The following is a 10,630-nucleotide window of genomic DNA, read 5'->3' as shown; positions in this document are numbered from 1 at the left end:
CTTCCTTCCTTCCTTCCTTCCTTCCTTCCTTCCTTCCTTCCTTCCTTCCCTTTCCTCTCTCTCTCTCTTTCCAAAGGAAACAAATTATATTGAATTACAATTATTGAAACACTTAAAAAGCTTGTTTATGAATCCCAGCTTAAGAACTCTAGGCTTTTGTTTTTTTGTAACTTTTTAATAGCATTTTATTTTTCCCCCAGTTACATGAGAGCTTCTCTCTTGATGGAAATATTTTAGACTTTATTTTGTGAAGAGGAGGATGAAAATTCTTGAGAAGAGCCTTTGCTTGGTACCTTGAGAGAACTGGGAACTGAGAATTAAAAACTCATCTGAAATGACAGTTTTGATTGGAGGTGACTGCCTGTGATATTTCTTTTGGCTAAAAATATTGTAACTATTCAAGTCTTTATGCTATTATTGATTATGTTTTTTTATATCTTATGGCAAATAATTAACGAGTTACTCCTAGGAGAGGTAGGATTTTGGTATAGAGATGAGAATGAGAAAAGTGGTTTCTCCAGTTAATGAAATAATGTCTAATAAACTGGGGTGGGGCTTTGAGCCAACTGATTAATTAATGAAGAAAAGATTTAAATTAATGAATGAAAAACTATCCTCTGGATTACTCTAGAACTCAGGATGAAAAGAATGAATATGGTAAGGAAGCAATTTAGAAGTCTGCAAGCTGATCGAGTGATGCTGGGTAACTGCCTAGCTCTGGTATATATGGCTATGGTTAGATGTGCACATGTTATTTCCCTGGGTGGTGGGGACTGTTTCACTTTTTTTCCTTATTCCCCCCTTCCCCAGTAATTAGCACAGTTTGTGGTCCTGATAACATGATTAATTGATGGCAGCCCCTCAAACCCTACAGTAGCTGCACATGGCCAGATTCTTCCCCCATGATCTCTACTCATTTAGCCCTAAGTACCCCTCTGTATCTCCTTCAGCTGCCCCCCTCCATCAGCCCACCGTGTGTCCAGGCTGATAAGAAAGCCTGGGCAGAAGGACCTGTTGCCCCTCACCCCATCCCCCCCTGCTATCAGGAACACAACCACTATCTCTCCCCTGCTCTGAGCAATAGAGCCTCTGTCCTGCACCGGTGCTGTTGGGAAGCTCCCACGCCCTTGGGGTCCTGTCTTGGGCACTGAACTCTGCCCCCATTATACCTCAGCCTGTGCAAAACCCCACCCTCAGCATTCATAGCAGAGACCCTGGCGGATTTGTTTCCCAGACTCCCAGTGCAGACTCAGACCTGCTGGACGTTTGACTCTACCCTCTGTCCTTTCTCTTTGCCTAGACAGAAAGGAAGAGCTAAGCTCAAGAACTCCCTCCCAGAGCAAGGCCATCATCCTGCCAAGTGCCTGTTGCTCTTCACCACCATCTATTTCCTGCCTCCCCCACTCTCCCAGAAAGAGAGCCCAGCCCCTTCATTTTGCAGTGGGAGAAGCTGAGGCCTTAGGTGGCTGAGTGTCTAAGGTCATGCCCCTAATAAAGAGCAGAGCAGGGTTTCCGTGCCCTGGCCTGTGACTCTCCACACTTTGCTCTTTCCACTACATAATGATAATACGGTAGCTCACACTGACTATGGAGTAGTGAGTGCAAGGATTCTTATCTCCCATTTTATAGAGGAGGAGACTGAGGCTCTAGGAAGAAATGACTTTCCCAAGGTCACATAGCCATTGGTGGAGTTGGGACTGGAGCCCAGGGCTCTCATTCATCTTGCCAGTACACAGGACAGCCTCTCAGAAAGCCCCCAGACTGATTCCCCCAGGCTCGGAGGGGGAGGAGGTAGGAAAGAGCATATCAGGCCCTACAGGCACCCTTTCCACCCAGATAAGGCCAACAGCAGAGTCTGAGGAAAGGGCCAGGGGGAATGGGCTGCACCCATGCATGAAAATACAGTGTCACTGTTTACAAGTTTTTATCTTCTTATTCCCCTCTGCCCCCAAAACCTCCTGACTCTCCTCTCACCTCAGAAGACTGTCTTTTCCATGAGATCCTGGTCAGCTCTTGGCCAGGCGGTGAGCAGGGGGCAGTTGTGTGGGGGAGGATAGGGGTGGAGATGGTTGTGGCTCCAGCTGGGTATTTAGATTCCTTGTTTCATTTCAAGCTCCCTAGTACCACCCACCAAGAAGGCAATGAGGCTGGGGACAGAGGGAGGGCTCCTAATGGTAGGGCTTACCTTTGCTCTCAAACAAGGGACCTTCCAGCCCTGGCTCACTCTTCAGGTCCCACTGGGGTGCAGGGGTTGCCCAGGCAGCCCCTGCACTGAGTAGGACACAGAGGGACCCAATGCCAGGCCAATGGGGGGGCCCAGCTCGTTCCATGGCTCTGGCCCTGGGCCTGCTTGGCACCTCCCCCCACCTCTCTCTCAGAGTTTGAGAGGAGGGGGGCTCTTCTTTCTTCCTTCACTATCCCCAGTTGGAGAGGTGGGAGGGGGACGCAGGAAAGTTTCTGCCAGAGGCCACAGCTGGAGAAGCAGCTGCAGCAGGCGGTCACAGCTGGCAGCAGTAAGTTCTGTCCCTTTGGAGGGCCTGGGAGAAGTGGCGGGCAGTGACAGGGGGCGGGGCCTTGAGGGGGAGATAAGGGGGGGCCAGCAGTGGGGGAGGGGCAGGAGACCCAAGGCCGCTCCAGACACCCTCATGGAGGAAGAGTTTGCCTTTGACACTTGACATAATCAGTTCAAATTGCAGTTTACTCCATGGAATTTGATAAAATGCCTACCTGTGAGCACCTTCCTGGGCTTGCAGAATTATACTGTGTTTGGTCCATAGGGAATGCTGAGTATATAGGGTGGGAGGAGGGAAGCACGATGACCAATACAGATAGCCATAGTGGACAGCATTCCATGCTAAGTGCACAAGAAGTCTGTACAACATGTTAGAGAACCCCATATTCTGATTCCAAATCCAGTAAAGTTGTCATGATAAGGGACAGCTAGGTGGTGCATTGAATATAGCATGGGCCCTGGAATCAGGAGGACCTGAGTTCAAATCCTGCCTCAAAACTTGACACTTACTGGCTGTGTGACCCTGGACAAGTCACTTAACCCCGATTGCCTCACAAGAAAAAGAAAAAAACCCAAAACTTCATGATACTATGGCCAATGCGGCATCCAAGGCTCTCCATAATCTAACTCAAACCTACCTCTCCAACCTTATCTCCCTGACTTCTGTTCCACACACACTGGGTTCCCCCTCCCTATTTCCTACCTTTGTTCATGCTGTACATCTGCCTGGACTATCCTCTCCCTGCTTGGGACACCCACCCATGGAATCCAGGAGGCTGGTGCTCATATAAAAGTGAGACCCTGGCAACCCATTAGAAAGGGCAGCAGCGGGGCGGCCAGGTGGCTCAGCGAGTAGGAGCACCGGCTCCAGTGTTGGACGACCTGGAGATCGAATCCCGGGCTCAGGCACTCAGCACCACACCCAGAAATGACTGGCTGTGTAACCTTGAGCAAGTTGCTTAACCCCGATTGCTTAAAAAAAAAAAAAAAAAAGGGCAGCAGCATTTGCAATGCTTTTTCAGACTCAGAGAGAGGCACATTAGCTTTTCAAGGCCACAGTTGGGGGCATCCTGCCTGTGGTATATACCACAATCAAGTTCCCCTCCTGGATATAAGCTTCCAGTCTAGTGCCTTCGTTCAGAATTTAGAGTGAGAAGGGACTTGAGAGATCAAAATGAGCATTTTACTGCTAGGTGGGGCCTCAGAAGCCAAGCTGTGATATGACTTACCCAAAGAGAGCTGGATAAGAACAGTGGCATGATTCAAACCCAGGGCTTCTGAGTCCAGACTTACAGAATCAAAGAATTTTTGAATTGGAACTCATCGGTCACCCAGTCCAATGCAAACATAAAAGCAATCCACACTATAACAAGTGGTCATCCTCTCCACCCTAGTCTGATACTTGGAAACTTGATTTTCTGATTTGTGTAAGACTGTAGGTGATTCCTATTAAATTTAATCTTCGATTTAGCTCATTGCTGATTCAATTCTATGAAATTCAGTAGCAAGGGGAAGAGGGGGGGGGAGATGCTTTGTTTTATTTTGTTTTGCAAACTAAAAATTAAGACATTTCTTCACCATTAGTACAATAGTGCATGAGTTCATGCAATTCAATGTTGTAACCCTGTGCTATCAACTCCCAGACACCATTCTTATTCTGATCGGTCCTCCTCCCCCCTCATATCTCTCTTCCCTTCCACTCAATTTGCCTATCTTTTTCCTCTCCCAATAACCTGTCTCTGTCTTCATCCATCTCAGCCTACTCACTTTCCACTTTCCCACTGCACCCTCTGCTTTAATCTCACAGAACTAAGAGAAGGAGCAAACATCCTCCCTGTTCTCCCTCCACCCCTGCTACATTTTGACTATTCCTCAACCACCAACCATCCTTCAGTTTTGAGGTTCCTACAATCCATTCATACCATCTCCTCCCCTTTCTTGTTGCTGTCATCCACCAACCTCCAGGATATTTCCCCAACGTTTTCTGTGAATTCCATGCCTAGATGAAGTTCTGTCTTCATACCATCCTTTATATCTCAAAATACATATCAATGACCTTTCTGCCAACCTGACCATACAATTCCTTGGCTTCAACAACCTCCTTCTCTCCCTCACTCCAGACATATGCAGGCATGATCATACTTCAGCCCTTACCACCTTTCAGAAGGCCACTGGCTCCAAGATTCAGAACTTTGGAATTCTCCTCCCCAATAGCAACTTCCCATCCTTTTTAAAAACATTTTATTTTTAATGTTCTTTTCTTTTTAAATTTTGAGTTCTAAATTCTCTCTTTCCCTCCCACTCCCTTCCATACCCACTAATTAGACAAGCAAATGATATCAATTATTCATGTGAAATCACGCTAAACATATTTCCATATTAGCCATAGTTCCCCCCCAAGAGCAAAAAAGCCCAAACAACAGAGTGAGAAAATTATACTTCAATTTGTACTCAGAATTCATCAGTTCTCTCTCTAGAGGTGGGCAGAATTTTTCATCATGGATCTTTTGGAATGGTCTTGGATCATTATATCCATCAGAGTAGCCAAGTCTTTCACAGTTGATCATCATTACAACATTGCTGTTACTATGCACAGTGATCTCAATTGGAGAAAGCTTCCCCCCCCCCCGCCATTCCCCACTTAATAGTATTTTATCTTTTCCAATTACATGTAAAGATGGTTTTCAACATTCACTTTTATAAGATTTTGAGTTCCAAATTTTTTTCTCCTTCCCTTCTTCCCCTCCCCCCACTCAAGACAGCAAACAATAGACTCCATGGATGTACAATCATATTAAACATATTTCCACATTAGTCATGTTGAGAAAGAAGAATCAGAACAAAAAGGGAAACCACAAGAAAGAAAAAAAAAGAGAAAACAATATGCTTCAACCTACATTTAGACTCCATAGTTCTTTTTCTGGATGTGGATAGCACTTTCCATCATGAGTCTTTGGAATTATCTTGTATAATAATTGTATTGCTGAAAAGAGCTAAGTCTAACAAAGCTAATCATTGCACAATGTCGCTGTTACTATGTACAATGTTCTACTGGTTCTGCTCACTTCACTCAGTACCAGTTCATGTAAATCTTTCCAGGTGTTTCTGAAATTTGCCTGCCCATCATTTCTTATAGCATAATAGTATTCCATTACATTCATATAACACAACTTGCTCAGCCATTCCCCAATTGATGGGCATCCCCTCAATTTCTAACTCCTGGCCACCACAAAAAGAGCTGCTATGAATATTTTTGTACATGTGGTTGCTTTTCCCATTTTTATGATCTCTTTGGAATACAGACCTAGAAGTGGTAATGCTGGATCAAAGGGTACGCATATTTTATAACCCTTTGGGCATAGTTCCAAACTGCTTTCCAGAATGGTTGGATCAGTTCACAACTCCACCAATGCATTAGTGTTCCAATTTTCCCATACAATAATCATTGTGTATATTATTTTCCTGGCTCTGCTTACCTCGCTTTGCATCAGTTCATATAAATCTTTCTATGCTTTTATGTATTCATCACATTTCTTACAGTACAGTAATATTCCATTACATTCATGTACCACAGTTTGTTTCACCATTCCCCAACTGATGGGCAGTGACATGTTTGTGGTATACATCTAGCAGTGAAACCTCTGAGTCAAAAGTATGGACATTTTAATGGATTCATTTGCATAATTCCAATTTGCTTCCCAGAGTGGATTAGCCATTTCACAACCCTCCAGCATTGACTCTTCCCCTTCTGTTCCCTCTACCAGATTTTCTGGATGAGAGGTGAAGCCTCTGGATTGTTTTCATTTGTGTTTCTCATAGTATGAGGGAGTCACAGGATTATTTTATAGGGTTTGCTGATAGCAATTATTTTGAAAGCCATCCATATCCTTTGAATATTTATCTGTTAGGGAATGGCTTTGGACCCATTCACTTTTTGATAGCTCTGTTAGTTTGTTGTTTTTCTTTTAAATCAGTAAGAGGCTGCCATTGCCAGTCCAATCCTTTGGACCATGAGCAACATGCTCTGCCTGATGCAATCTCCCACGTTGTTTAGTAAGCCTGCTTCTGTAAGCTGGTGATAATGTGGAATGAAGGGGCCCAACTCTCTGTTTCAGCATACACATGGGTATTTCTTGTCTACTCACTGTTATTGTTGTTGTTGTACAGTTGTATCAGTTGTGTCTGACTCTCTGTTACTCCATTTGGGGTTTTCTTGGCAAAGATTCTGGCATGGTTTTGCCCTTTCCTTCTCCAGCTCATTTTACAGAAGAGGAAGCTGAGGCAAACAGCATTAAATGACCTGCCCCACTTGTAAATGTCGGAGGCCAGATTTGAACTCAGGAAGATGACTCTTCTGGACTCCTGGCCCAGCTTTCTATCTACTGTGCCACCTAGCTGCCCATTCATTTACTAGATGGTTAAAAAAAATTTTTTTATTAGCTCCTGGGCAAGAAATGAGTTAGTACAAAAGATACTAGTAAACCAAAATGATCTCTTCCTGGCAGCAGTTGAAGTAAGGACTTCTGTAAGCTTCTAGGTTCAGGGAAAGAGAGAGGTGGTACCAGCAGCCTACTCCCCACACACAACGGTCATGCTCATGTCACAGCTACATTTCTCTATTGGGTCTATTCTTTCCTGTGAAAGCAGGTCGGGGTGTATTAGAGACAGTTATGTCCTTGTGAGTTTTAAAAGGTTAGAAGAGTGAGCCACCAGAGGTCCAGGAATTGGAGTCCATACCAGAGTTTGCCAGCAATCAAGTTCTTCATAAATGGGTTTTTATTGATTGCTGAATGCCATGGTTGCCTTCCTGTGGATGCTTTCCATCTTATGTCCTTTCTACAACAGGGTGCCCAGAATTGATTAGGAGATATAGTCAGACCAGGGCAGAAGGACCATTATGGCCTCATTACTGCAAGCATTATTCTCTTAAATTAACCCAAGATTGAAATGCCTTTTTTTTTGTGGGGGGAGCTTCCTCATCCCACTACTGATTCATTTTGGGCTTATATCCGCCAAAACCACCAGATCTATTTTATATAAACTATCTAACCATGAATTCTCTATCTTGTATTTGTAAGGTGCTTGTTTGAATCTAACTTCAAGATTACATTTATCCCCATTAGTGAACAGGCCTCTGAGTAATTACTCAAGGGATGGTCCCTTTAATAAAAAAAATATATATATATATATATATATATATATATATATATATATATATATCAAACTGGGAGGGGAAATCCCTCAGGGTTCCTGGTCAAAAGAAAAATAGTTACTATTTAGTATTTACATTTACTCTGTACTAGGAGGGCAGGAACCTGCTGTCCAGTCTGTGAGCTCCAGAGTGAATTGAGTTTAAGATCTGGTCTTTGAAAAAGAAATCTAGCTAGTATCTTTATAACAACCCTAGGTGATAGGTACTATTAACATCCCCTCATTTCATGGATGAAGGAACTGAGGCAGAAGTTAGGTGACTCACCCAGGGTCACACATTGTGTGTCTGGGGCAGGACTGGAACACAGGTCTTCCTGACTCCAGGTCCAGCACTACTGCCCCACCTAGCTCCTATAACTATGTCCTTTCTCTATTCCAGGACTCCTCCCACATAAAGCATAAGCTCCCAGTCCTAGTTCTTCAGCAACTTTGTTTCAGCCTCCCTTTCCAGTCCTTATTGCCCACTCCTCCCTTTCCCTCTTTGTCAAAATGGATTGTAATAGCGAGCATTTCCATAGTGCTTACTATGTACCACAAGCGCACTGTGATAACTACAATTATCTCATCTGAACCTACCCTAAGAGGTAGGTACTATTAGCATCCCCATTTTATAGATGAGGAAACTGAAAGAGGGTAAGTGACTTGCCCAGGGGCACACAGCTAGTAAAGTGTCAGACACTTTCCACATCTGTTGATGTTCTTTCCTTCCTTCAAAGCCAAACTTGTGCCATATCCTCGATGACCCCCTGATCACAGTTCTCTCCCTTCCCCTTCCCAATAATCTCTCCCTTCTCAAATGTCTCATAACAAATGTGTATTGCACAAAGCACTGTCCTCACAACCATCTCTTAAAGTAAGCAGGACCGGAACTAGTCCCAGTGGTTTTACTGGCAAGAAGAACTTCTAATGGAAAATCTCTCTACCAATGTATGCTAATACTTTTTTCTACATTGGCACTAAGAGGTTAAGAAATTTGCTCAGGATCACAGCCTGCAAGGACCAAGAGGTAGGACTTGAAGCCAGATCTTCCTGGCTTCATGGCTGGATCACTATCCACTGAACCGCATGGGTTCTAGCAGTGTAGATATTTTACAGGTGAGGGAACTGAGGCCTAGAGAGTCTCAGACACCTTGCCTCCCTCCTATGGTAAATTATTGTCCATCCCTCCATTAGATTGTTTCTTGAAAATATGGTCTATGCTGTATCTATCTTTGTATCCCAGTCTCCTGAACAGAGCCTTAATGCTTGACTTTGAATCTAAAAGGGTCCCAGGAGCAAGAGGAATATGGATCCAGAGTTCTGGATTATCACAGTGGGCTGGACATTCCTAGTGCCTGACATCCCTACTCTGCTCCATAGCATGGCCTTGGAGAAATAGTGGGTACGTCACTCAGACTTCAGAAGGTAGGAAACCTAGGCGTGGTAACACACGCCTGTGGGCCACAAACCTAAGGCAGGTGGATTGCTTGAGCTAAGGAGCTACAGTGGGCTAAAGCCAATCTGGTGCCTGCCTTGTCACTAGTATGGTGAGCTCTGGGAGTGTGTGGGGTGTATTGGTGGCACCAAGCACCAGGTCTGGCCCAGGTCAGAAATAAAGTAGGTCAAAGCTTCTTTACCAATCAGCAGTGGAATGTGGCCATGGAAGCTGAGGGAGATTCAGTCTCCAGACAAAAAAATGTGGAAAAGATGGATCAAGTTGGTTCCAGCCTATCAGGTTTAGGGGATGAGGGGAAATGGTGTGGTCAGTTGGAATGGGTACTATTGTATGACACTTAGAACATGTGTGAAGTTGGGGGAAGTCCCTAATCAAAGGCTCTAGGCAGCCCACATGCAGAATATTGCTTTTCAGTTCTGGGTATCTCATAGGATTGTAGATTTTGAGCTGGAAGACACATGAGAAATCATCTATTCCAACTCCATTTCATAAATGAGAGAACTGAGGCCCAGGGAGGTTAAGTAATTTGCCCAATACAAGAGTCAGGATTTGAAAGCCAGGGGCACTGCTACTATATCATTTGGCTTTCTCAATTCTAAGGACATTGACAAGGTCAAGGGCATCCTGGAGGATAACAGGGGGAATGGGGCAAGGGATGGGGACAGGAGGCAAGTGACAATTGTCTTAAAGGAACTGGGGGGGTTTATCCTAGAGAAGCCAAAACGTAGGGGTTACACTCGTCTTGACTGAAGGGTTAGCACCAGGAAAGATTAAACTTGTTCTGCTTGGCCCTATCAGGCTCTATCAGTAGCAAAGGTAGATTTAAGCTTAACATAAAGAAAAATACCCCTAAATTAGATCAAGAATAAAAAAGCATTAGCTTTGAGAGGGGAGTTAATTGGGGGTGGGAGGAGGAGTAGAAGGTTTCTCCTCACTAGAGGGCTCCCAGACAAGACTGACTGCTTTTTAGGAACACTCTAGAAGCCATTCTTGCTCAGGTACACACTGAGCTAGCTAGCCCCTGAAGTTCCTTTCAGTGGTAACCCTTGAGCCAGTTGTCTCTGGGAACAGAGCCCTCTAGTGCCTGGATCCTAGGTTAGGTTGGGTGACTGACTGGGAGGGAAGGAAAAGGCAGCAGCCTCTGACTTCTGGTCATGTCTCCCCTGGCTGATTCTCTAAACAAACCCAATCTTGTCTTTTTTCTGCAAGGGCCTGGGATTAGAAGGTATCTGTGGCCCTGGTGGAACCCTAAAGAGGGTGAAGGAAGAAAAAAAAGGGGCTCCTGGATGCTTACAGATATAACCCTGACCTTCCCACCCAGAAGTGAGGTCTGGGTTTCAATTTCCATTGGGTCCATGCTGACCAACCCTAGACAGCCTGCCATCTAGTGGTCGGACCAAGGATCTGCACATAATGCCATCCCCTTCCCCTCTGCTTGTCCTAGCTTGCCAGAGAGGACACAGAGACAAAGG

At 44.7% G+C, this 10,630-nt stretch overlaps 1 protein-coding gene and 1 long non-coding RNA gene across 2 annotated transcripts in view; one reads left to right on the top strand and one right to left on the bottom strand.

Annotated features, from left to right (window-relative positions):
* The window catches only part of LOC138157571 (uncharacterized), a 3,250-nt gene extending 2,848 nt beyond the window's left edge, over nt 1-402 (top strand). The window contains exon 3 of the long non-coding RNA XR_011167413.1: nt 201-402. This is a non-coding gene — a long non-coding RNA (uncharacterized lncRNA). The remainder of the gene's footprint in view (nt 1-200) is intronic.
* EPOR (erythropoietin receptor) overlaps nt 1-2,521 on the bottom strand; it is a 5,910-nt gene extending 3,389 nt beyond the window's left edge. Inside the window, exon 1 of the mRNA XM_069083201.1 lies at nt 2,186-2,521. Within this exon, the coding sequence (XP_068939302.1) occupies nt 2,186-2,330 (145 nt within the window). The 5' untranslated portion in view covers nt 2,331-2,521. The remainder of the gene's footprint in view (nt 1-2,185) is intronic.
* Between the last annotated feature and the right edge of the window lie 8,109 nt (nt 2,522-10,630).

The sequence above is a fragment of the Petaurus breviceps genome, unplaced genomic scaffold, assembly GCF_028583685.1.
Source record: "Petaurus breviceps papuanus isolate PSGF00001 unplaced genomic scaffold, PetGlider_PUasm1.0 172, whole genome shotgun sequence".
Lineage (NCBI taxonomy): Eukaryota > Metazoa > Chordata > Mammalia > Diprotodontia > Petauridae > Petaurus > Petaurus breviceps.
This window is presented reverse-complemented; position numbering and strand designations above follow the sequence as displayed.